Source organism: Notechis scutatus, chromosome 1, assembly GCF_049901735.1.
Source record: "Notechis scutatus isolate UNSWTSFEM ecotype Mainland chromosome 1, rNotScu1.2, whole genome shotgun sequence".
Taxonomy (NCBI): domain Eukaryota; kingdom Metazoa; phylum Chordata; class Lepidosauria; order Squamata; family Elapidae; genus Notechis; species Notechis scutatus.
In genome coordinates, this window is record NC_142009.1 from 33,483,435 (window position 1) to 33,510,402 (window position 26,968).

Consider the following 26,968-nt stretch of genomic DNA (forward strand, 5'->3'; position numbering starts at 1 on the left):
TTCAACTACATTACTCAACACTGTAAACAGGAGATGTGACAAGAACTGGGCACTTTGCATTATAAAAATGGCAGACTCTGATTAATCTGATGGTTTGCTGTTTCTATTCATTAAACTCTGCCCAGAATCTAAAGAAGAATTGTTAACACCAATAATTTCATAGAAAATAACAACAGCACTAACAAAACAATTATCACATGAAATATATGCCTACATTTCCCCTTCAAATGCCTGCTTAACAATATTCTAGTCTGTTGCTTCTATATGGTTCCACAGCAATTCATGCATTTATAAACAAAACACACTTTATCACCTAAGAATAGATTGTTGAATATTCTTTTTCAAATGCTTCATTCATTTACTAGTCAATTACTCAAAGTTTCCTAATATAAACATCCCAACACAATTAAAAACAAATAGAAGAAGATAGGAGAGTTGAGGGCAGAACTCCTAGCACACACATTCAGTATGTATAACATGGCCTTCTCTATCTATCTATTAGCCTTCCCCAAAACATACATTTAAAAATATCACCTGACTCCCCCCTCCCCCAAATAATGGGAACAGGCTTCATTCAGTCTTAGGAACAAGCAATTTTTTATTATGGACAACATTTTTCTTTCTTTAAAAAAATACTATGGGCATTAATGACAACAGGGTATAATCCAAGGATATGGGGGTGTCACAGAATAGGCCTGATCAAATATTTTCAAGCATTTAGGAGGCAATGTTGAGATTCTGATCACAAAGAATGCATTGTGCCTCCCAAAGGCTGATCAAGTCCACTGGAATCATTAATGTATAAGACATAAGACATAATAATTTATTTGTCATTACACTCGCAAGCGGGTGCAACGAAATGAGGTGCTCTTCCACAAGTAAAACTGGACAAACACCACTAAAAAGAAAAAGAAAAAAAATTAAACTAAACACAACCAACCATACAATAATCTCTATACAATTTAAAAATGTAAATACCCCACTACTCTCAGCCATTTAAAGATTTAATGTAGTGAAAATGTTTAAAAACATTATGCTGCCCAAAATAGACCATGTACTGTAGCTGGTGAAATCAGCTACACATTCTCAGGGCACTTTGGTACAATAAACCAGGGATTGTGGCTGCTTGTGCATTGCCTATCCTTGGCTTATAATGAATTCTGGCATGGGTTTTATGGAAAACCAGGTTATAAATCATATTATACAGTCAGGTCTGGACAGTATGATAAGCCTAAGGTTTTTGCTAAAGAGTCATGCATAATGGTAAACTAAATGGTGGTGATATATTTGCTTCTTGTTTTTGTGTGGATATTTCCCTCTTTTGGACAATGCATCAGTTTATGCTCTGCCACATGTTTTAGACACTTTTTTCATATTTTCACTGCCTTGGCAATAATATTGTAGTTGATTATAATGTCCTGGAATGGCTTTGAATTTTGGTTTTGGTCACCACCCCTGAACAATATAGATAGACCAGTTTTTATACTTCTTTCAGATCAGATGATATATAGTAGTGGTAGTCAACCTGGTCCCTACCACCCACTAGTGGGCATTCCAGCTTTCATGGTGGGCGGTAGGGGTTTTGTCCCCTACTTTATAAATCACCATTACTGTGGAACCGGTGGGAGGTTCGAGAAAACTTTACTACTAACAGAGATACAAAAGTGGGTGGTAGGTATAAAAAGGTTGACTACCCCTGATATATAGTACAGGCCTAGTCTCACTTTTAGTCTCAATTCTAAAGGGAATGGAAAGCCAAACAGCAATGGAGCAGAAAGTTATGCTCCAAACAACAGGGAAAAAATGTTTAATAATATTTTGCTCATTAGGCATCTTGCAGCATGTAGGTCAGGGAATAAAAGATTTTACCATCATTTCTGCATTAGTAATGCAACAGTTATAAAGGAAGGAAATGGCTTTATTAAAGTACACAAGAGAGCAATTGTCCCTTAAGGGCTGGGGTAGAAGAGGCAGAAGGAATTTTATTAGTAAGTCTTCAGAAATCCTCAAAGTAAATAATATTAATTTCAAGGATTATGAAAAATGGAGAAATGGGTTTGCTAATAAATTTGCCAATGCACGGAATGTCCCAAAGGTGCTTTTTTCAGGAGGCAACTGGAATTTCTTGTTTTTTCTTTGAGGACATTTCGCTTCTCATCCAAGAAGCTTCTTCAGCTCTGACAGGATAGTGGGGAATGGAAGACTTTTTATTCCTTGCAGACAGCTGGTCATTTGCATCCTTTTAGAGGGTCTTTGAAGCCCTTGGGGGTTTATCTGTATCCTCAGGGTCACCTGAATAGTGCTCTTGGTTCCTGTAGTCTGCATTCCCCCCCCTCTGGAAAGAAAAAAGTCCTCAAAGAAAAAACAAGAAGTCCAGCTGCCTCCTGAAAAAAGCATCTTTGGGAAAACCATGACCTGGATAACTGAGAATCTCTACAGATTTTTAGCTATACAATTTGGGGTGAATACCCTTTGAATGGTGTAGGAATAGGAATGGATGCAGACTAGAGGAACCAGGAGGAATAGGAATGGATTTCCAGAGGAAAAAAATGCAGACTAGAGGAACCAGGAGCACTACTCAAGTGTTCCTGAGGACACAGATAAACTACCAAGTTCTCCAATGACCCTCTTAAAAGATCCAAATGACCAGCTGTCTGCAAGGAATATAAATCCTTCCAGGATTTGTCAGAGCTGAAGAAGCTTCTTGGATGAGAAGCGAAATGTCTTCAAAAGAAAAAGCAAGAAAGTCTAATTGTCTCCTGAAAAAAGTACCTTTGGGACAACCATGACCTGGATGACTGAAAATCTCTATAGACTAATGCACAGAAGAATTTAAGCATAATGACTGTTAGATGATGGTAACTTCTATGGATTTCTTCCATTCCTTTCTAAGGAGTTCAACCTTAAAGACTTTGCCTTTCTCCAGAATCTGTATTCACTCAGCTTTACTGGATGGGATTGGATTCTAGACTTATGTGATCAAAATGACTTATTCTTCACTACTTCTACACCTTGCACTTTTTGAAACAAATTCACGCATTCTCTTTACTCACTTTTTTTTATATTAAAGATTGTATTAAATTTTTTTTTTCCTTTCAGGAGTGTTGTTTCAGCCATTTGATTCATTTTGTCCATTGTTCCACAGTTTTCCTTTCTAGATGCCATGACCAGAACTGAAATAATAGTTTAAGTAGCTGCCAACATAGTTTTACATACAGACAATCTATTATTGGCCATTTTGTTTTTAACTTATTTCTTGTCTATATGGAATTTGTATGTTGCCTATATTGAATACTAGTATTATTTTTTTTTACTAATTCTTGATAATTACAATCTTTTTCCTGATTCGATACAATCAGTTCAGCTTATTAATATCTGTGCAAAGTTGGCTGAGGTTCATCGTCAGAAGTCTTCTGCATCAAACACAGTTAGCCCTGTGTGTGGTCTGACCAGGGATGGGATTCAAATTTTTTACCAGCCGGTTCTCTGAGTTGGTGGGTGTGGCTTAGTGGTCATGTGACTGGGTGGGCGTGGCCAACTCAACATCATTCACATCAAGGGGTGCTTTTCCTTGCTTGGCCTCTCATGACAGTGGGAATGCTGCAACGGTCATAAGTGTGAAAACGGTCATAAGTCACTTTTTCAGTGCCATTGTAACTTTGAATGGTCACTAAATGAACTGTTGTAAGTCAAGGATTACCTGTACAAAAATACAAAAAGCTTTTTTGCTTGCAAAAGCTGCCTTAAATACCAATCATTAGATTAAAAATACTTGCAAGCCAGAGTTACAAATCAGACAGAGTGCCAGAGCACCTTGAGGAATTAAAATAGTTAAAATGCAGTGATAACTATCAGCAGCCAACTCTTGGTTATAATGTGAAACCCTTTAGCAGAGAGGTCATTTAAGCTTTCCAGGAAGAGCACACCCAAGAGAAGCAATCCTTAGATCCATTTGCACCACTTAAAAATACCAGCTGGTCTCACTCATCTCACAAGATATCCTAAGGAAATCATCCAGTTTTAACGAAAGGTCACATGCCCCCCCAGAAAGGGAGTAAAAAAAAATCAGTGGCCAGCTTGCATCCTGCCTCTTGGAAGTACACCCCAAAAGGACAGTGCCAGATACTACTAAAGCAGTGAAGGAAGACACCCCCCCTCCCCAGATAGAAAAAGAAACCATGAGGCAGGAAAAAATTCAAATACAATACAAATAATTAAATCACAACAGTAGCTGTTGCTTGTTAAACCAATTACCAGAACAAATAGACACAGGAACTAGCAGATTTCTCAAACCAGTTTCTTTTCAGGAACAGAGATTAGTCTTTTTTCCTTCCAAACAAAGCTGAATAGGGAAAATTATCCCATCAATAAACACAGGATTAAACATCACCAAGCACAGAATTAAACTTCATCGAACACCAGTTTTACACTAAAAGTCAGAAAGGGTATGTAAACTCACATTTGAATATCAATATTTCGGGCTAGCCAAGAAGAAGTATTTGCAGGGGAGTATTTCCTCCTAACAACAGTGTACAAAGCTTAAAACAACCCTTCCCCTTTAAAAAAAAAAAAAAACCTGCTTCGGAGACAGTAAGTCTAGGCTGTCTGCCAAGAATATAATAAGGGTGGAAAAAAACAAAAGGAGATTTCTTCTAACTACTGGTTCTCTGAACTGTTTAGAAAGTTAACAAGGGATTCTATAGAACCGGTCAGAACCAACAGAATCCCACTCCTGGTTCTAACTTTGGAATTACTAGAGCTGACAATTCTGGAATGAAAAAAATATGGTTGATCACTAGATGGCATTATCTGAGACTTTACAGTCTAATTCTGAATGAATGAATAGATGAATGGATGTGTGTCTATTTGTCTCTTTCTCTCTCTGTGTGTGTGTGCGTCCATCCGCATGCGCATGCATTTGTGTTTAGGTAAAAATGGTGGGTTCTTGCTTGTTGGTTTACATAATGTGGTACATTCACTGATGGTTTATTTCTGGAAATAAATTCATTCAAATATTAATTCTGTTCTGCAAGATTTTTGTAAAATACTTATGTTCTTTTGAATTTTATTTTATTTGAAATAGAATATACCAGAAATGAATACTACATGCTTTTATTTTTGCAAATAAATATATAATAAGACTACCAAGCTACAAGGATACCTCTTTAGTATGCACACTGCTCTGCACATGTTTTATAATTTCAAATCCAATTTGAAGGGCTGTTTAGGTATTTGGTCTGTGCATACCAGTTTAAATGCTTGATTCCCCATTTTTGCCTATCCTTTATAAACTGGTTGGTCTATTAATTACAATGATCATATGATCATACTGAATATTTATTGATACTTATTTTATTTAGCTGAAGACATATAAACTGTTTGGCTGCCCCCATCTCTTTTTCATCTAATACAGATGAAACTGGAAAAAAAAATCTGCATCTTAGCATCTCTGTATTCATTTCATTCATTCTGTATTCCTTTTCATTGCTGTTCCTACCCTGTTGAAAATGAATACCTGTGAATGCCATTGCCAAAAGGAAATAATGTACTGCAAACCCCAATAAAATATAAAGAGAAAAGCCAAATGACGCTGCCATGACATCTGTCTTGCCATCTGCTAGTGTTGCCATAAACAAACAAAGCCCATCCACTGATTACTTTGATGTGTATACTTTCAGCATAATCAGCCAAAACTCACAGTAGCAAAATAAGTATAGAACACTACAACTTCTATGAATATAACCAACTTCAGGTGTGTGTGTGTGTGTGTGTGTGTGTGTGTGTGAGAGAGAGAGAGAGAGAGAGAGAGGGAGGGAGAGAGAGAGAGAGAGAGAGAACTGGCAATAGCTTCCTTCTCTCCATTCTCCCCATGGCCCACACCTTTTATGAACTCTCTTACATGAAAAGGAACATTCTTTCTAGCTTCCAATTATAAAATAAAATTAAACTTGAAACACAGAGATTATTTATACTCAGTTACAGCTAATGCAAGATATTTGAATCCCCTGTTTCAAAGCTTCAAGTGGCAACTAAAAGTTACAGCAAACAAATGGCATATATTTAACCAGCAATATGAAAGCACAATCTAAGTGAGAAATCTATAAAATGAATGACAATCAGTAGGAGCCATTTCATTATAGCATCAGCTACAAAACCAAACATGGTAATATTGAAGAAGTTTTTAGGAAGACAGCTTTCTAACTGTCCTCTCAGGCTTGGAGTTAATGCTAGGAAAGATTCTACTGAAGAACATTTCTCAAAGACCAAATAAAGCAGGGTAATCACTGATAGTCCATTTTTCCTGCATAAAGATTGCAGCTCCTGGGTCTCAAGCCAAATGTTTAATTTTGTGCAAATGGAGAATGAAAATGCCATCCCTTATTATTCCCACGAAATCACTTGGAAAGAGTGGAGCTTGCCAAGAAAGAGTGAGCATGAATAGAACAACAGGAAATTGTTTGCCATGTTTGACATCGGTCAAATTAGAAGGGGGAGGATAGACAAGAAATAATATTCCTTTGTGATATTTCATCCATTTTCAGAGAATAGGAAGATGTATTAGAAAAATTCTCTGTTCCTCTTACTCTATGTAATATTAGCTAAATTAGCTAAATAAGTCATCTTTTTTTCAAAGTTGTAAAAGCCATGTATCTTTGAATGTCACATACTATGTGGAAATAAGCAGGAGAGGACTGCAACTTGTGAAAATTATAAAAAAAAGTAGGAATAGTGCTCAAGGTTTTGACTTTAGGAACATTAGATTGGCTACTGTGGGATCCTGAATGGAACAAAACCCCTTTTTGCTTTGATCCAATAATGAAAAGGGGACTATTATTTTGCTTCCTACCCCTTTTCTTGCAAGAGCGGGATCCACTTTTCTTTTTCCAAGTCAACCAAATATTGATCCACTTGGTTGTGACTAGAATTTGACTGATCTGTTTGTCCAGGGGTGGGATGCCCGAACTGGTTCTCTGTTTGCTGCTGTTTGGCCCACCCGCCTACCCAGGCTCTTATTTGTCCTTTATTTCCTGCTTTTTCAACCTCAGCTGCTTTGCGCGGCACAGCTGAGGTTGAAAAAGCAGGGAAAAAGAGGCTCTCCAAATGCTGTGCATCTGCGCACAGAACTTTTCAGCTGGCACAGCAAAAGTTTTTTATACACGCGTGCTTAGCACACTGGTTGAATCCCACCACTGTGTTTGTCCCCTGAGTCTGACATGGTGGACTAAGGGAGTGTGACTGGCCCAAAGTCACCTAACTTCGTTTAATGCCTAAGACATTTAATGCCTAAGACATCTCCTAACCTGAATCACTAGACCAAATTACTTCTTTGATCAAGTAGACAAGTTGCTTTGCTCCTAATTTAAGTTAAAATATAACAGTTAGTGAGCATTTACTATAATCCTTGGTTGTCATATTACACAGATTCCTTATTCCATTCAGCATGCTTGTCCTTTATTTATCCAGAAGGAATTTTATTCACTGAAATAAACATATACTTCTGCTGCCCTTTTTTATTTCATGCAACAATTGTAATGGTGTTATACTTATTGGCTAGAATTTTTTATCAGCAGGCACACATGGGTAGTATGATAATTCTGCAGAAGAGGATGATTTATTGTATTTTGGTAGCTCCAAAGTTGTAATCATATCAATACATGGCCATTTGGGATACAATTATTATTGAAGAAGGAAAAGAAATGCTTTGAATATAACTTCCTCCAGATAGGGAAGCTCTAGGGTAACATCCAATATTCCATGTGCTGAATAAATACTACAGATATCTGCAGGAAAAACAGCCGGATAACATTATAAGTACATCAGATTAACATTGGTCCCAGCAGCTCAAGGTCTGTGTTTCAGAAAATTAAATTCTGGAAAATGCTTAAATCATGCTATATTTCTTGCCTTGAGTTATTTATAAAAATAATAAAAACAGGATTAAAAAAGACAGAGAACTTGAACTAAGAAAGAAATTCATCAGCTTACTGAAAAAATCCTTACCATGTGTACGTGCGTGCACACATATGCACAAATGTGTGTGTGTAGAGGCATTTTATTAAATGTCTAGAGAGTTGTTTATTTTATAGATTTGCATATGCTTGTTATCCTCTTTTCAGTAACTGCATAACCTGCATGAACATTATTTAATTTTTGATTTTTAAACATGCACATTTTTGTCTGTTCACAATCCTCTTTAGTGTCCATGCTTTTGTCTTTGAAAGTGTCTGCATGTGTCATAGCAGGAGTTTGCCACAGGGTGGTACACCATGTCTATTTAACTGAAGAGTTTCCTCATTCAGTTGACGGTCTAGTTACAGCCCCCCCCTTCCACCCCGCCAGCCCCTCCCCGTCAGTGTTGTCTACCGGTAATAGAAAAGTCAAGAGACATTGGAATACCTGGATTTCTGCCAAATGATTTCATATTTTAAAACAAGAAATAAGCAGTTCTTCAGAGGATGTGATTTTATTTATAACAGTACAAATGGGAGGCTCTGCCTCAACTTGTCCTAAAGAGAGAAAGTGGGATTTTTGCTCAGGCTGTCACTGACTTTTTAAAAATTAATTGTGGGGGAAGGATACAAATCAAGTGCAGGGCAAATGTACTTGTCAGTTCAAAATCTTTACCAACATGGTGAATTTATTCTGCAACATGCCATAGCTAAATTTGATTGACTACACAGTATAAGGATGAATTACAGTCATTGTTATATGAATAAACATGTACTTTGTGCAATAGGATTTTCTTCATATAAAACATATCTGAGAGTTACAAGAAAAGAGACAGGATTCTGGGAAGGATGAACAAGATAAAATTTCATCAATGTTTGTAAGAATTGCATGCAATCTACATAATCACATCAATATGATTTCTAATTTCCTGAGATCATAGCAAAATGATCATGATTTGGAAGAATGTAAGTTATCTCAATTTGAGAAGTGTAATGTTGAAGAGTCATCATATGTGTGTAGCACTGAGAGTGTTTTTAACTAAAAAGCAATTGTTGTATAGTAAAAATGTGTGCATGCATAGCATATATAACATAAGGAGTGTTCTGCTGGATCAAATTCCTGTCCATCTAGCCCAGCAGTCTGATATAACAATGGCTCTGCAACTGAACAAGGAAACCTACTAGTCTCTCAGCAGATGGTTTTCAAAGTCAGTCACTGCTGCCAAGATGAATAACCCTTGATCTCTTATGATGTTCATGAATTGGTCCAACCAGGGATGGGCTCCAAAATTTTTAGCAAAGGGTTCTCTGTCCGGTTGCTGGGTGGGCATGACCATGATGAGCGTGGCCTAGTCGGCCTCCTGCATCATGGCAGAAGGGGTGTTTTTGCCCTCCTCAGGCTCTGGAGGGTTTCCTCGAGCCTCCAGGAGGATGAAAATGGCCTCCCCGGGTTCCACAGGCTCTCTGGAAGCTGGAAACAGGCCCATTTCCAGCCTTCTCAAATTTCCAGGAGGCCCATTTTTCACCCTCCCCAAGCCTCTGTGTGTGCCCTGCACTTACCTGCATCCCAAACTGGCTGTATGGGGACTCCTGGGAGGGGTGGGGTGGGGTGGGCAGGACCAGCTAGGAGTGGGATTTGGGGGTTTTCCGAACTGCACAGAACCCTTATGAATCCCAAGCAGCCCACCCCTGGGTCCAACTCTTTTTTGAAACCAGCCAAGTCAGCACCTCATGTTACACCAGTGTATCCCATAGTTGAATTATATGTTGTATGAATATATATATATATCATTTTGTTTATCTGGATTCTTCTAGGACTAAATTTCATTTGGTGACTTCTAGTTATAGTACTTTGAGAAGGGGAAAATTGTTTCTCCTTGTCCATGTTATCCATACCATGCATAATTTTGTATTCCTGAATCATATCCTCTCCTTTGCCTTCTTTCTAGACCTAAAAGTCTTCAAATAAGGGTTGTTGCCCTTTCCCTTGAGCCTCTTAATTGCCCTCCTTTGAACCATCTCTAGCTTTACTACCTCCTTTTTGAGGTATGGGAAGCAGAGCTGCACGTAATATGCTAGATGTAGTTGCACCAGTGATTTATATAAAGGGTATTATAATATTGGCATCACTATTTCCAATATCATTTTGTCTCTAATAAGCTTTTGCCCCCCTTTTTTTTTAACATCAGATGTGCACTATGTTGGCATCTTCATTTCAGGAACTCTTTCCTTATAACTTCTGATCCCATTAGGTTTTTTTTTTTTTTTTTGTAAACAGTTGGGGCTTTTGGCACCAATGTGCATCATTTTACACTTGCTCACATTTGAATGGAATCTTCCATTCTGATACCCACTCCCCTAATGTACAGAGGTCCCTTTGGAGCTTTTTGGACTCCCTTATTGTTTTTACCACGCAGAACAACTTAGTGTCATCAGCAAACTTGGCTATTCCACTAAACACAGGTGATAGCAGGTCATTTATAAATAAGTTTTAAAAGCCCTGATCCTAGACAGAGTTGCTTATCCACAAGAGGGTCTGCCCTTTTATTCTATGGCTATTAAAATTATTCAGAATCAATCTTTGATTATGCCAGAGCCTCTATTATTGTGATTTTAAACAATAGCAAAGCTTTCTGAAATGTGATTTCCTTTTTGGCTTCCCATTGGAGATTTCTTTTCGTCCATCTATTCAGTTATGAGAATTTCCCTTCTCTGAAGTGAAACTTGCTATGTAAGTTATCTCATGTCTGAATGCTGAATTTTATTGCAATATTGCACTATGGTCACTATTTCACATTATGAAGATACAATAATACGGACATTTTATTGAGAATTAGGCATAATGAAATATGATCTCTTTTTCCCATAAAGGCCAAGGTAGTTTTTCATTTTTTTCCTGTTCAATTGTGTTCAATTCTCATTTTCTAGGTATGGCAGGTGATAAATTAGTAGTATATTGTAAGATTTTATAGTGTCGTGTAGTCAATGTTAGCATAGGTTGCATTAAAGAATTGAAATTGACAGTATTCCACATGCTGAGAAATCTGATTGAACAGAGTTCTTTGTGTGGAAAACTGCAACTATGCACTAGCTAGACAAGTATGGTTATATAATCCATGGTGGGAAGCATTGTAATCACAGTGAGAAATATCAGTCTGTTGAAGTCAAAGAAAGTTCAACAACAAACTAGATTGCCAAGGAAGGCTCTGTTTTCTCTGGCAGGAAAAGGGGAAATGGTCACACAGACCCATGACTAGAAGAGAAGGATCAATTGGAACACTGCAGGTTCCTTCTCTAGGTTCCTCCTCCAAAAGAATCAGAATATAGGGGTTTGTCCTTTTTTGTTTTCCTGCCAGAAGCTGCCTACAGTCATTGGAGTTTATTTATTTATTACCAGTAAATTTATATGTGCCCATCTCACTGTTACAGTGACTTTCAGATGCTGAGTGGCATGCAAATTTGATTGATAGGTAGATAAATAAAGCTGGCCCCAAGATAGAGGCACCAGTGTGGTGACCTATTCTCAGGGGTGGGAGTCTACCTTATCAGACCGGTTCTAAAGGTTGTTATGACTCTGTCCAGTTCAGAGAACCGGCAAATCACACCACTGGCTGGCCCCTCTTGTCCCCTCCCCTTGTCCCCTCCTTATCTGGCAAACTTGCCTGCTAAGTTGGTATTTTTCCTTTCCTCCTCCCCCCCAATCATCAACTGTTCTGCTGTGCTGGGAGATTTAGTTTAGCTAGAAAGCAGGAAATCGTTGGATTTCTTGCTTTCTAGCTAATCTAAAAGCATAGCTGAATCTTCCTTAGGACTGAAGCTTCTATTTTTCAGTGCAGACTCAGGTAGTAGATTGCAGAATGGTACATTTGTGACTGAATCGGTGATTCTGTGAGCATCTCAATCTGCCTGCCTGCTTTGCCTGATTTTGGGTAAAAGTTGCTCTCTTTTTTATAAAACCAGTGGTGGCTTGGTGGGCGTGGTAGGGGAAGGACACTGTAAAATATCCAGTCAGAGGTGGTATTTACCGGTTCTTCAAACAACTCAAAATTTCCGCTACCAGTTCTCCAGAACTGCTCAGAACCCGCTGAATGCTACCTCTGTATAAAACATTCAATATTTACATGCATGGTGTGTTGTGAGTTAATTTTGTGAGTTTGCTTGCTAGCAAATTTTATGAGATACTTGCAAGAAAATTTTATGTGACAGACTCAGGTAGCAGGTTGCAGAAAGATAGATCTCTAAGTGAATCTGTGATTCTGTGAGCAACTCACTCTTTGCCTGATTTTGGGTAAAAGTTGTTCTTTTTTAAATAAAAAATTCAATATTTACATAAATGTTTACAATATTTACATACAAGCCATGCCCACCCAGTCACATGACCACCAAGCCACACTCACAAATTAGGCCACACCCACAGAACAGGTTGTTAAGACATTTGAATCCCACCCTGCCTATTCTCAGTTATGATCTCAAAGTTGGGGCAAGGGAGCTCTATGGTCAAGCACATTGCTAATATCAGACTCTTCTTTAACCCTAATGCACATATGTATGGATTGACTCTCCTTCTAGGAGGAAGTAACTAGCTAAATATTTAGCTTAGTCTTTCCCCATCATGCATTTTCTTTCTTGTTTTTCAGTTAAAATTCTGCTTCACTTATTCTTCCCCAAGCTAGAGTTTTAGGTATGCTCATACACAGAGAAAGTTTCATTTTCTTTGACACCACAAATCACTACTTGAAGAAGTTAAACCTCAAAACTACCTCAGCTGGAGTACAAAATAAATGTGACTGATTTCCTCTGGGACTGTGAATCCAGAACATTTTCGGAGTCTTTTCAGGGAATTTGTTGCAGCTAGTGGTCTTAATAAGATCTCCATCTCCACCAGAAAGATTGGAGATGATCGCTCCCAAATGTCTTTGATTAAACCATAAAGCCTGTCTCAGCTCCTTGGTATTCTGGGGAGCTAGGTTAATGAAATATTTGGGACAACAGCTAGAATATAGATGTCAGAAAATGTCTTGCAAACATGATCAATTACCAATAAGAACTACAACAGAGGACTTCAGAGATGTTGGATCTCTGTCCATGATTAATTTACACCTTTTATTTCCTGTACACTCTATTACGATGCCATAGCAGAGAAAGATTTGAGAAACATTTAGACACAAGAGATTTGTTAAAGTCAGCATTAATAAGGCTTCTGCTGATTGAGTTAAGGAAAGACATATACTCCTTCTTTTAAACTAGATTCCCAGTTACTCTTATCTAGATGCTGGTAACTAGCAATGCTTATCAGATTGTAACTCTTCATTGTGACCTGTGCTAGAATGGTTGAATTCATTGATTTAAAGTGCTGGCAAGAAAATAGCTTAATCCTCACTGACAGAGACTTAACCAAACTGTAATGTAGTTTGAGAGGTGAAGGCCACTACCTGAAAACTGACAAACTGGGAAATGCTAAATGTAAAAGCAATGTTACAGCAAAGTGTTATGACACTGCGTGCAGTATCTTTCTTATGACTCTTGATTCACAGATCTAAGAATAATCAAGTACTCTAAAAATTGCTATAGAATTCCTTTATATTGCTCAGAAGGAATTTTCTGTCTTTTTTATTTTGACCATTCCTGAGTGTCCCTGTCAAATTACTCTTTCTTTAGTAATGTTTTACAATTTTATTTAGTAATGTTTTTTTTCCCCTGAAATTATATTACTATCCATTAGTTAGGATAGTAATTAACCAATTGTTATTTTTATTTCTTTACTGAAGAAGAGACTCTTTGCATTAACTGTTGTGATTGTTATATAGCTGTTTCTATTTTGTTCCTCTTTCCAGGACTAGAGACCTCTACTTCTTTTCCTTACTAATTTTATCATTTCATTTGTCTAGTCTAGTGAAATCTTTCTTTCACTTTGTGGGCCAAAGAAAACATATTGTTTCCTGAAAATCTCATACCAAAACCCTGTTGTCTGTTTATAATCTATAAATTTTCTTAAGTATTCTCTTTGATATCCTGTGAAAACTGTAATCTCATTGTGAGTTTCCTGCTTTGAAAATGAGTGTGGGGGTTACTATTTATTAGATCTATGCAATATGTCTTGCGTTTAGGCCTTTATGGTGAAGTGTTGCCATATATGAGGAGAAGGCAATGGCAGCACAATTTGTCTTACTGAGATATTTCATTTTGATTCTGAGCTTTCTCTGGCACTTCCATACAGAGAAGCCCCTTCCAATTCCTGGACATTCTAGAACAGGCCCCCAAATTAACATTAAATAAAACAATACACCATATCCACTTCATTGTTTAGAGCAGGGATGTCAAAACTCACAGCTCATGGGCTGGATGCATCACAGGCTGGTCACACCCACCCATTTTAATGAAGCGGGGAAAGTTGCAAAATGTCACGTGATGACAATGTGTCATTGCAAGTTTGACAACCCTGGTTTAAAGGCAGGAGGCCATATTCAGGAAACCACATTGAAGCAGCACCTCATTCACATCTATTTACCTTTGAAGCAAACTACCCTTGCAAAGCTTTTTATTGTTGACAGCTTTATAGTTATAGTGTTGATCAAATATTATTCATAAATTTCATTATTTGTTTAACCAATACTGCAAGGTCTATTTGACACCTTCCTGATTTTTATAATCAGCAAAATAAACCAGGCAAATTGTTCCAAAGTTTTAGAAGGCAATGAACAACACAGTATTATCATTGTTATATATATTGCATTAACAATATCATCCTTCCAACACACCCTCCTTAGATACTACTTTTTGAAAGAAAAATAAAGGAAAAAAATCTAAATCAGTTTATTCTGTTCCGTAATAATCTGTATTTGAAGATTAGATCATTTTCATGGAAGGTTTCCTTTCTCAGTGGAATATTCTGCCCACTGCTTCATTCAGTGATTTATAGATTAATAATATTTATTGTCAACCAAATGATTGATCCATATAATTGTATGCAGAAAAACACACACATACAAATTAGATCAGTAGAATGTGTGTCACTGTTCCACCTCATTCTGTCCTCATTCTGCAAACCAAAGGTCTGAAGACAGTGACTTACCTCGCTCACATGATCTGCCCAGGTAGCCTGTACCAGAGCAATCGCAGACATATCTGTTCCAGCCATCTCTGCATACGCCATTGTTTTTGCACGGGTTGCTTAGACATGGCTTTGCTGTTTCTCTTGAACAGGAGGGTTTCACCCCAGATGTGCTCTGGATTTCTGCCATTTGACGGATGTCTTTACTTTGTCCATCAATAAACAAGTCTCGAATACAGCCCACATAGCCATAATTTAGAAGGGCTGTCCAGACCTCCGTTGGAAAGACAAGACCAGCTTTATTTTCTGGCAAACCTCCAAGATATAAATCATCATCTAGGTCCAAGATCTCACTTTCTCCTGGTGCAGTATACGGAGTTCGCATCGTGTTGACAGAAATGGTACCTATTTAGCAACAAAGCATAAGTAATTCATTTGAGACAATATATTTTAACTATTTATTATTGGTATTTATATTCTGTTTCCCAGTGAAAGTCATCCCCCCCAGTGATTATAATAAATATTTCTTATTGCCACATCCATTTATTTGGAGAAAAATTGAAACTTGAATAAATTAAATTAAAAAGAAAAAGAAATAACCCATTCAATTGTTATTACAAGAATTAATCACGTGGAATGAATTATAGTTCCAAGTTCATTTGTTTCATTTGCTGACAAAAACAAGGCAATTTTCTACAATATATTTTTAAGAGGGTATATTGATTTTCTAACATGGTATATACAATACAAGATTGTGTGATGAAACCAATTTAATTCCTTTATAGCATATAATTTGATCATCTGTATTCATTAGTATCAAGATAGCACATTTTGTACTACGCTAGCTCCATACTTGGTTCTTTTTCTTTTAAGAAGTAAGAACATTAATCAATCAATCAGTCAATCAATGCATGAATACAAACACCATGTGAATAGGAGACAAAAATTATAACCAGCAAACTTCTAGAAGGATTATTCTTAGTTATGGGTGACTGTAATTTTATGAAATTGAAAACAAAAAAATAAAACAGATGTAAAAAAAATAGCAGAAAAAATGAAATGAATGTTTCCTCATATGTTTGAGGAACTACATATCATAGTAATGAAACGTTTCCATTCCAAGTAAAATAACTTGAATGAAAAATGGCACTGAAGAACAATTCAGAATAATTATAAAAAAAAAAAGTAACTAGTATGAGTATGAAAAAAGGACACTACGAGAAAGTCAGTTGAGTCACAATTTGCTCTGTTTTGTCAGAAGCTATCCAAACCAGGGCCTCCACTGTTATTTTCAGGATAGAAAAAAGACTAAATTTTCTTCTGTTCTAAGCATATTTACATAATTTATTTGTCCTGTTTTTAGGGTACATGGAGCAGCTATAGATGAACAATCTTTCACTGACATTGCATTTAAAATCATCATAATCTGTTATTTTAGTTATTTAACATTTGTGACACAGACTGCTCCTCCTAAAATACTAAGACAAATAAGACATGATTAAAAATGAGACATCTGAATGGATCTAACTCCTTTCCCCTAAACTTTTTTAATTATTTGAAGAATTTTATTTTCATCAAAGTTTCTTAAATAATAGCAGAGTAGTTGAAGAATGTTTGTTTAAAATTATGCCTCAGGCCAGAGTAACCATGCTGCAAAAAAATGTTAGTTACTCAATTTATTCAAACCTAAGCTTTGGAACATTTCCCTAAATCAAAATTGCAAACTTAAATATTGCCAATTGTATAGGCAGGATTTCAAAAATTTGCTTTCCTAAAAGTAAACTTTTGAACAAAACATTAGTTTCTGAGGAGATATGCATAAGGCTGCAGTAGATTTGAACTGTTGATTAGCAATATAGTCTTGCCACTAAACTATGCCAAACACATAGAAAATGTTTACAAAGTAGAGAAAAATGAAAAAAAGCAGTATCTAGGTCTAAATTTTTTCAAAGTATATATTTTAACTCAGATTTGTCCTAGTGTTTAAACATAGATCAGACAATAACTGAAATAATTATATAATACAGTACTGCCAGCTGGAGCTTTCCTCCAATAGGTCTTTTATATCCTATATACAAACCTTCTTCATGCACACACACACCATTTTTTCCTAGTCATTAACATTTTATCTGAGAAAGCAAAAGTTGCTTTAGAAATTGATCCAAAGGAGAATTATGGAGAAATTTTCATATCTGGAGAAGGGTGTCTTGCACTTATTAGGAATGAGCCTCTGAGGTCAGTAAATCCTGCCTTTTCTTGTGCAATCATATCTCCAATGGTTTGAGGGAAACTTCCTCTTCCATTATAGAATCCTGAGAAATTGGGGAATTCTTCTCTCCTGAAGAATCACTAATCTAATTTCATTGCCTACAAATTTGAAAGACATTTGTCTCCAGCTCTTTTTCAGTTTTAGCCATTAACCAAGAAATGCAATATATAATTTTATATATACTTTTAATAAAAGATGTTGGATATTGAATAGATCAACATGTTTCTGACGTAGAAACCAATCATTGGTCCCGGAGTCAGAAGTGGGAAAAAGGAACTTGTGTCACTGGCTGAAGGCGCATACAGCTCCCCTTTAAAAAGGAGCTGCCACAGCTTGACTTTCAGTGCGGTTTATGGAGCAATAAATCTGAGGAACCTTTCCAAGCATGTCCTGTGTTCTTTTGCCCATGACTTAACACTGGCAATGATGGTGAGATACTGAACAACAAAGGACACCACCAGTTTGAACAGCAGCCACGTGGCATTGTCAGCCATCGCAACTCAAACTGACCAACTAAGATGTCTGGAGCAAACATCCCACTGGCACCATTCAACCCAGCCAGAGAAGACTGTGATTCATACATGGATCATTTCCACATGTTTCTGGAGGCGAATGACCTACTTGGCCTCTCAGAGCAGTGGAAAAGGGCTGTGCTCCTAATCCATTGTGGGCCTACCATATTCAAGATGGCCAAAGCTCTATCATCATCCAATGAACTGAAGATGATGGCCTGGATGGAATTGGAGTGAATACTATGGGCACACTATGTACCCCAAGCATCTTCCCTAGTATGCCAGCACAAATTCTACTGACGGGACCAAAGAGAAGGAGAGAACATCAGCGATTTCATCACAAATCTGAGGGAAATCACCTCTGCCTGAAAATTGTGGATGAAGCCATGAGGGATTGCCTAGTCCTAGGACTAAGGGATATAACCCTTCAGAGCCAGCTACTTGCAAGGCCAAAAATAACATCAAGGAAGCCCTGGAAGTGGCATCCATGATGGAAGCATCCCAACAATCGGCAGTAGCAATGAAAAAAATGAATAAACCGCTGCCACCGAAGAAAGCTGCTGCCGTACACTATGAGGATGTGGAAACTGATCCAGACACAGAAGAGGATGAAGAGGTCCACCAACTGCAGTCAGAGTGAATGCCTAGAACTCAAGACAGAGGAAAAAAGACTTTCTGGTGTGCCGAGTGTGAAGGAAAGCACCCCAGGGCTGAATGCAGATTCCATGATGCCATCTGCCAGTGATGTGAAAGGAAAGGCCACATTGCTAGGGCATGCACAGCATTCCAGCCAGTATCCCACAGGCTGAGAAAATTCAGCCCATCACAGCATTCCAGAAACAGCCAAATGGGGAGCCAGAAGCCATCATTCAGGAGACCACGACACAGCGAGGACACCAAAACTGAGAGGAGAAACCCACCAGATGATCATAGTGGGACACTCAAGTGCATGCAGGGCAAGGAAAATGGTGGCGACCATCCACATTGAAGGAAGACTCTGCAAGATGGCGGTTGACTCGGGGTCATACTTCTCCATGGTATCCTGGGCAATGATCAAGTAACAAGTCCCTGGAATCACAAGCAAAGCACTCAAGCTGCAAAAACTAGTTTTAAAGAACTATCAGGGAAACCAAATTCCAGTGCTGGGAATCAGTTTTTTCAATATCAAATTCAAAGGGTTCAAGGGACAACTATCCCTAACCATCACAGACTGGGACCATCCTAGCCTTTTGGGACTGGAGTGGTTCGAGCTGCTGAGACTGGCAGTGACCAGCATCCACCAAATAGATGACAGACACTGGGAAGATGACCTCCTGGAAGAATTTGCAGATGTATTTGACAGAAAAATTGAGCAAGTATACTGGGACCCCTATATCATTCAATTTAGATCCCCAGGTTGCCCTGTCCGGATAAAGCCCCAGAGGGTACCATTTGCTCTGCAGCTCAAAATAGATGACCAACTGGAAAACCTCGTTGTTCAAGGCATTTTGGAGTCAAGAGACCATGCCTGGTGGGAGACACCCATAGTGACTCCCATGAAGCCAGATAGGTTGGTGTGTCTGTGCAGGGATTACAAATCTACCCTAAATAAGGCTTTGCAGCAGAGCACATACTGTTGTTGTGCAACAGTTGTGCAATAGATGCTGCACTCCTAGGCAAGATATTCGCTAAACTCGAATTGGCCCAGGCATATCAACAACTGCCAATTGATGAAACTACAGCAGAAGCCCAGACCATAGTCACACATAGTTTGTGTTAAGCGTGACCCCAGGATTGTTCCAGAGCCTCAAGGAGCAGCTCCTACAGGGCATTGAAGGAGTAGCACCTTATTTTGACAATGTCCTGGTATCAACAGGCAACAAGGAACAACTACAACAAAGACTAAGGGCGGTATTAAGCAGATTCCAGGAAGTGGAGTTGAAGGTGAAGAAGGACAAATGCCAGTTAGCAGTGGAAAAAGTGGAATTTTGGGGGTATCTAATCGATAGCTCTGGAATACACTCCACTGATGGCAAACTAAAAGCAATCAGGGAAGCCCCAACCCCTAGCAATAAAACAGAATTGCAAGGATTCTGGGGGTTATTGAATTTCTACAATATTTTCTTGCTGCAGAAAACGATGATTACTGAACCCCTACATCAGCTACTTGATAAGAAGGCAGCATGGACATGGGGGCAAAAGGAAGAGAGAACATTCAAACAAATAAAAAAAAATCTATTAACATCAGAAAGTGTACTTGTCCAGTATAATGAAACCCTGCCACTAAGATTATCCTGTGACGCTTCACTTTTTGGAATAAGGGCAATATTTAGCCACTGTATGCCAAATGGGTGGGAAGCCCCCATTGCATATTACTCAAAGACATTATGTAAAACAGAAAGGAACTACAGCCAGCTAGACAAAGAAGCACTGCCTGCAGTCGCTGGAATCAAAAGATTCCATGAATATGTCTACGGGTAAGCATTTGAACTCATAACCGACCACAAGCCTCTCCTGGATTTAATCATGGGGACCGACCCACACCACATGTTTTATCACTGAGAATGATGTTGGATGGACTTCCTCACCACCTATAACTACAAACTGAACTATAGACCTGGGAAGGTAATTGACCACACAGACGCACTCAGTAAGATACCCACCGCCAGAACTGATGGAAGACCCGGCACCAGCAACAAGTATGCTGCTAATAGAAACTCTTGTGAACACTCCAATCATGGTTGCCAAGATTGCGAAAGCTACTGCTAAAGTCAGGACATTGGCGCACATTTTGAACTGGGTATGGAAGGGTTGGCCAGAAAACAAGGTAGGTGAGGAATGCAATTTGTTCATGGTGAGACAGCTTGAGCTAATGGGACTAAAGGGATGCCTTCTATGGGAAAATAGAGTAATCATCCCCAAAACATTACAGAAGGACATCTTAAACACATTGCAGGAGGGGCACCAAGGGGTGATAAAAAGGAAAGCATTGGCCAGGAGTTATGCGTGGTGGCCAGGAATGGACAGGGAGATCGAGATGTGTCGCAACATGCACACCCTGCCAGGAATCAAGGCCAACACCACACGCAGCACCAACACATGAGTGGGAAATGATGAAATGTGTTTATCTGACCACTTTGAATAAAACAAGCAAACAAAATTGGCGTAAGAAAAAAGCTACTTATCAAAGTATCACTACATTTTGCTTATTATTTCTCATTCAAATCTGTGATGATGGCATAATACCATCCTTTTGCAACAGATGCTTTCCCAACAGCTGCAACCAAATAGAAATATACGGGTGAGGAAGGGTGAGAAGTAGGGGTAAAGTTATGGCTTATTTGAACCAGAAGGCAAGGAGTCAGAGAGAAACAAAAGTTAGTGTGGGGGGAAAAAGGGGGGGAGTCCACAAGCCCTGAAGAATGCTAGCAAATGGAAATGTTGCAGTCTCAGCTCATCTACTTAAAGAACTAGGTAGCAGGGGCAATACTTCACTGATCTTGTCTAAACTGAGAACCTAAGTAAGGTTAGGCTTGGATAGTGCTTGGATAGTAGGCCTCCAGGAAATACCAGAGGTTTAGTGGGAAACATCCTATTAGTAATCAAGGACCAACTCTGCATTGTTGCCAAGAAAAATGCATCGAGGTGTTTATGAAGTCAGCAGAAACAGAGACTGCACCAAAGATTTACCTTATCAGGGGGGTGGGTGGGAAGACCACAGCATTTCTTCAGTGCCTGATGGGAGCAAATGCTGAATGTGAAAGGGCCAAAGCTGAAAGTAAGGTAACAGCTCAGTAATACATTATTCAAAACCTTTACCCATCTACATCAGAATCACAGTGAGATGGTTACCAGGAAACAATTTAGTTGCCTACTGTTTGTGGATCTGTTTGTTGCCTATTGTTTGTGGATTTAGTAAACCAAAAATATTTCCTCTGTTCCTACATTTAGACGGAGGAAGCTTAAGCCTTGGAAACATTTGCCATGCTTCTTTAACGGAATATAAACAAATTTAAAGTTATCTTTGAAAACTAAAATCTATACTTAGTTAGACATTAAGGGTGATGACTTTTTGTCTATGCTTTTAATGTAGATGTGTGTGTGTTTGTGTGTATGCTTGTGTGTGTTTCTGTGTTTGTGCATCTATCTCTACTCATATCACAATATTTTTCAGAATGCAGATACAGTGCCAAGCATATTATTCTTGCTCTCCTGAAGTTTGATCAATAATGGATTCTGGGAGTGCCAGAAAAAAATGTAAAAACAAGAAATGCAGTGCAGTGCTAAAGGACAAAAGCAAAAGCACAACAGGTTAATAATCAAAAGCTCTTAGTGGTCCTTTTAAGCTCTGTGAAAGTGCACAGCAGTAAAATGCAGTTCTCATTAATTATTTTCTGGGACTAGCAATTCATCTGGGACAAGGTCTTGTATATCAGAACATACTTTATTTTTTTTTTAGGCTTAGGGCTATATTTGGTCTTTGAGTGATATATTAGGGGACTCACTACAAAAAAATAGGTGAAGCCAAGACAAATGAATTGTTGGGATCAGAATTGAAAATTTGATTTACTTTAAAATTAAAGCAATTTACTTAATCTGAGTGCTTTTTTAAAATATATTTTCCAAGCAAATTCAGAGGTTTGGGCGGTCATGCTTAAGGCTTTGAGGAAAAGTTGTTTAGTTGCTAAATCATGTCCAACTCTTTGTGGCCCCATGGACCATAGCATGCCAGCCCCCCCTCCCCCAGTTCTCCATTATTTTCCGGAGGTTGCTCAAATTCACTTTCATTGAGTTAATGACACTATCACATCCCCTGCCATCTCCTTCTCCTTTCCCAGGTTCAGGATCTTTGCCAATGAGTTCTCTCTTCTCATTAGGTGGGCAAAGTGTTTGAGCTTCAGCTTCAGAAACTGTCCTTCCAAAGAACAGTCAGGGCTGATTTCCTTTAGGATTGACTGATCTGATATCCTTGCAGTCTAAGGGACTCTGAAGAGGTTTCTCCAGCATCATTATTTGAAAGCATTGAGGGAGAGAGGTGACATGCAATTTTATAAATCATATCTAGGCAAAATTAACTGCCTCATACTGAGTCTAAACATTTACCTGTTTAAAAAAACAAACTGCTGCATTTAATTAGTATTGCCAAAAAAAAACCCAACAACAACCCAACAACAACCCAACAACAACCCTCTATGTATCACTTCTTTCACCAGGCTATGGCTTTTGTCAAAATTTCATATGCATATGTAATCATCACATATTTCACAGGATCACAATGTTTTTTAAGTGTCCTCAGAGCAAAACTCTCTTCTACAAAAGCTCTAGAATTCCAAACAAATTAAATCGATAAATGACTTGAAACTTAAAGCTGATATTTAAAATCAATAAATAGTTGCAGTTAGGTATACTAAATCTAAACAGAACAGCTTGCCCTTGGAAGTTGTGGAAGTGCCATCACTTCAGACCTTCAAAAAGAGATTGGACTGCCATTTATCAGAAATGGTGTGGGGTCTCTTGCTTAGGCGGGGGGTTGGATTAGATGACCTATAAGGTCCCTTCCAACTCTGATTATCTGTTATCTAAACAGCAGTTTTCTGTATCTCCTACGTCCAGTTTCAATCCAGATTTTTGCAGCACAGATGCAGTAAATTCATATTGCTCTCTTCAGGTTTACCTTATATTATCTGTTTTCTTCCTGGGGAGTTTTCTCTGGATATTTAATGCCCACTTTTCCAATCGTGGAGCATGACAATGATGATGATCATCATCATCTTCATCATCATCTCATCACATCACATCAATTAAGGGCAAAGGTGTCTTGATATCCATAAATATATTTATTTGCTGCACAACTGATTCCTAACCTCATTCAGCAGACAAGGTAGCATACATTAACATCTGTAACGATCGTTGTATGCTTCCCATAGTCACTTTAAGTGAGATGAGCAGCTATACAATTTTGATTAATAAACAAAAGCTGGCTGGGTGACTTTGTACCAGTCATTTATTCTCAGTCCAATTTACATCACAGGGTTGTTGTGGGGAAAATGGGAGGAGGAAGGATTATTTGCAGCCTTGAGTTATTTATAAAGTAATAAAGAGGGGATAAAAAAAGGCAAATGAATAAAAAATAAATAAATAAACTGAACCAGCTATAGAAGAGCTGTCCTTCCTGGGTCTTATTTAATATTTTGAAGGGAAAGGAAGTTAAGAATTCTTTCCCAAGTTGATTGCACAGGAGAGGCAGTTCCTGCTCTGTGAAGGCAGTCCCAAGTTACTTTGGAACTTGTCTCCTGAACTAACTATTCTGGGTAATTTCTGCCTTATCCCCAAATGTTGAAGAAGGTTGTGAGACATACATTACAGCAAATTGGGGTGAATCTGCTACTTCCATTAACTATTCATTTCTGGGCTTCTGACAGAAATGGTACTGGACGGTCTGGAAGATGATGTTCGTTCAGACCCAGATAAAGAAATTATGGCCTTCTGGTCCTGTCAGTGACACTTAATATATTTTATCCTTCTGGAATTCCAGAGAAGGCTGAGGATAGGAGGACCTTTTCTATAGTGATTTCAGCTTATCTTCCTCTTTCATCTATACATTCATCCCTTCAAATTTCCTCCCTCTCAATAAACAGATGAGCATTACATCTTTGTGAATCTCTCCCCCAACATCAACATCCAGAAGAGGTGGAAGTTCTAGTATTTAGGAAGTTCTGCCTTCTAAACACCTTACTGGGATGAGGGAGAAATGTTAGTCAGTTAACATTCGGCGTTGCCTCCCATTTTCAGTTTAGGAATAGCTATTCCTTTTGAATTGAGTTTATTAAAGGTAGTCCTCAACTTACGATGACAATTGAAAATTTCAGTTCTTAAGTGAGACATTTGTTAAGTGAGTTTTGCCCCATTTTACGAACTTACTTGCCATCATTGAAGTTGGTAAGTTAGTGATCTGATTGTTAAGTAAATCTGGCTTCCCCACTGATATTGCTTGTCAGAAGGTGGCAAAAGGTGATCACATGATCTTGGGACACAATAATGCTCTTAAGTATGAACCAGTTGCCAAGCATCTGAATTTTGATCACATGATCATGGGGGTGCTGAAAAGGTTGTAACTGCGAAAAACAGTCACTTTTTTCAGGGCCATTATAACTTTGAACGGTCACTAGATGAACTGTTGTAAGTCAAGGACTACCTCTATTTGAGCAGTGGAATAAAGGAATTTAGGAATAAAGCAGATATTCATGAGTGAACCCAGCTATCTCCTGTGAAGTTCTAATATGTGCTGAAATAGGCTATTTTTCCTGATTATGTTTTATTTGTGCATTATAAACAGTAGTTACAAGGGGAGGTGAAATAAAGATTGCTTTATTTATTAAAGATTGCACCGTGGGCAGTATTTTAGCTTCCCGAGCCTCACAGAAGCCTGGTGGAAGCAAAAATGGCCTCCCAGGAAGCTTCCCTGAGGCCAGGAGGCAAAAATATGGAGTGGGGGATGCTGCGCGGGGCCCCCACAATCCATTTTTGCCTCCTGGGGCTCAAGGAAACCTCCTGGGAGCAAAAATGCCCCCTCAGGAGACTTCCCTGAGGCCCAGGAGGTCAAAAAACAGAGCGCGGGGGGGAGGGTGCTGCAAAGAAGAAGAAGAAGAAGAAGAAGAAGAAGAAGAAGAAGAAGAAGAAGAAGAAGAAGAAGAAGAAGAAGAAGAAGAAGAAGAAGAAGAAGAAGAAGAAGAAGAAGAAGAAGAAGAAGAAGAAGATAAATAGTCATTTATCTTCCATAGATGTTTTGCATTGGTCAGAAAGAAAATAAAAGTATGAAAATGGGCCACTTTGGAAGAACCTGCTAGTGCATTATTTGTGTTAACTTGAGAGAGGGAAGGAGATGGAGAGAGAGAGAGAAAAAGAGAAAGAAGAAAGAAAGAAAGAAAGAAAGAAAGAAAGAAAGAAAGAAAAAGAAAAAAAGAAAGAAAGAAAGAAAGAAAGAAAGAAAGAAAGAAAGAAAGAAAGAAAGAAAGAAAGAAAGAAAGAAAGAAAGAAAGAAAGAAAGAAAGAAAGAAAGAAAGAAGGAAAGAAGGAAAAAAGAAAGAAAATGAATGATGGGGATGGAGCAAAATTTTGGGATGTCATGGTAAGTAATCCTATTTGTGATTTTAAAATGTGGGCAGCTCTGCAACTGCTCATCCATGAAAGAATGTCTGGAAGAAAACCTTGATAGTCCAAAATTTGAAACATGCTTACTATGGGTAAATATTTACAAGGCACAACAGACTTCAACCCACAGAGGGAACTGACTCTCAAGGAGTGGAAGCCTGGTGTTTTATTTGTTTTAAAATGATTGGTCATGACCTAAGTTTTTTATTGTTTACAGACATCTAGTTAGGGCACCTATCCCCTACTTCTTGGGGTTCTATGAATCAGGAATAATGTGAAAAGTACTTGAATAAGTTGGAAAGTATCATATTGTTTAATACACACATACACACAGAGAGATATAAAAATAGCCTCCAAATGGCATAAGGGGATAGAGAAAATACTTCCAACAATGAAATGGATATCTGTAAAATGCTACTCTGATTGAGACAGTGATTATTCCAAGCCTCTAATTATATACTCTGAAAAAAAGCCATGTGCCTCTTTCCACCCTATAATTTCTAGCACTTAAACTGGAATTCAGGTTTTAATTCAAAAATTCAATGACATTTTAGCTGTTAAATGTAGGCTTAGCAGTGAAAACAAACTGTTTACATAGCCTGTCTTACACTGGCATGTATAAGTAGAATTTGACCATGTTGAATTTCTTGTCTGATTCAAAAACACAGTCATGATTTTCCAGATATTTGAATAGCAGCTTGGTTAATGAAAACCTTGTGAAGGGCTTCCTTATTTTTTTCTTTTAACATTCTGAAGAGCTTAACAAAACATGAAAGTGCTCAAGTAGCCTCATAACACAATTATTAGTGCAATTTTGACAGGTTGCAAAAGCCACAGACAGCAAAGCTTTGCTGAATGCTTTTCTGGGATTTCAAACCTCTCATTTTCACCTCCTCCTCAGTGCTTTACCTGCAAGGTTGGCAATGCAGCAACAGACAAACATTTCCCATAGGTGTGAGTTAATGAGCCTCTTCAATTATATTCATTATCTCAGCAATTTCATTTTAACAAGTCTGTTTTCTAAAACTGAGACTTGGCAGAAACATTATATCAGGCA

General features: G+C 38.2%; 1 protein-coding gene across 26 annotated transcripts in view; it reads right to left on the reverse strand.

Annotated features, from left to right (window-relative positions):
• The window catches only part of NRXN1 (neurexin 1), a 928,975-nt gene that overhangs the window by 507,456 nt on the left and 394,551 nt on the right, over positions 1 to 26,968 (reverse strand). For all 26 annotated transcript variants that reach the window (XM_026684876.2, XM_026684867.2, XM_026684932.2 and 23 more), the window contains one exon: positions 15,022 to 15,405. In XM_026684876.2, coding sequence (XP_026540661.1) covers positions 15,022 to 15,405 — 384 coding nt within the window. The remainder of the gene's footprint in view (positions 1 to 15,021; positions 15,406 to 26,968) is intronic.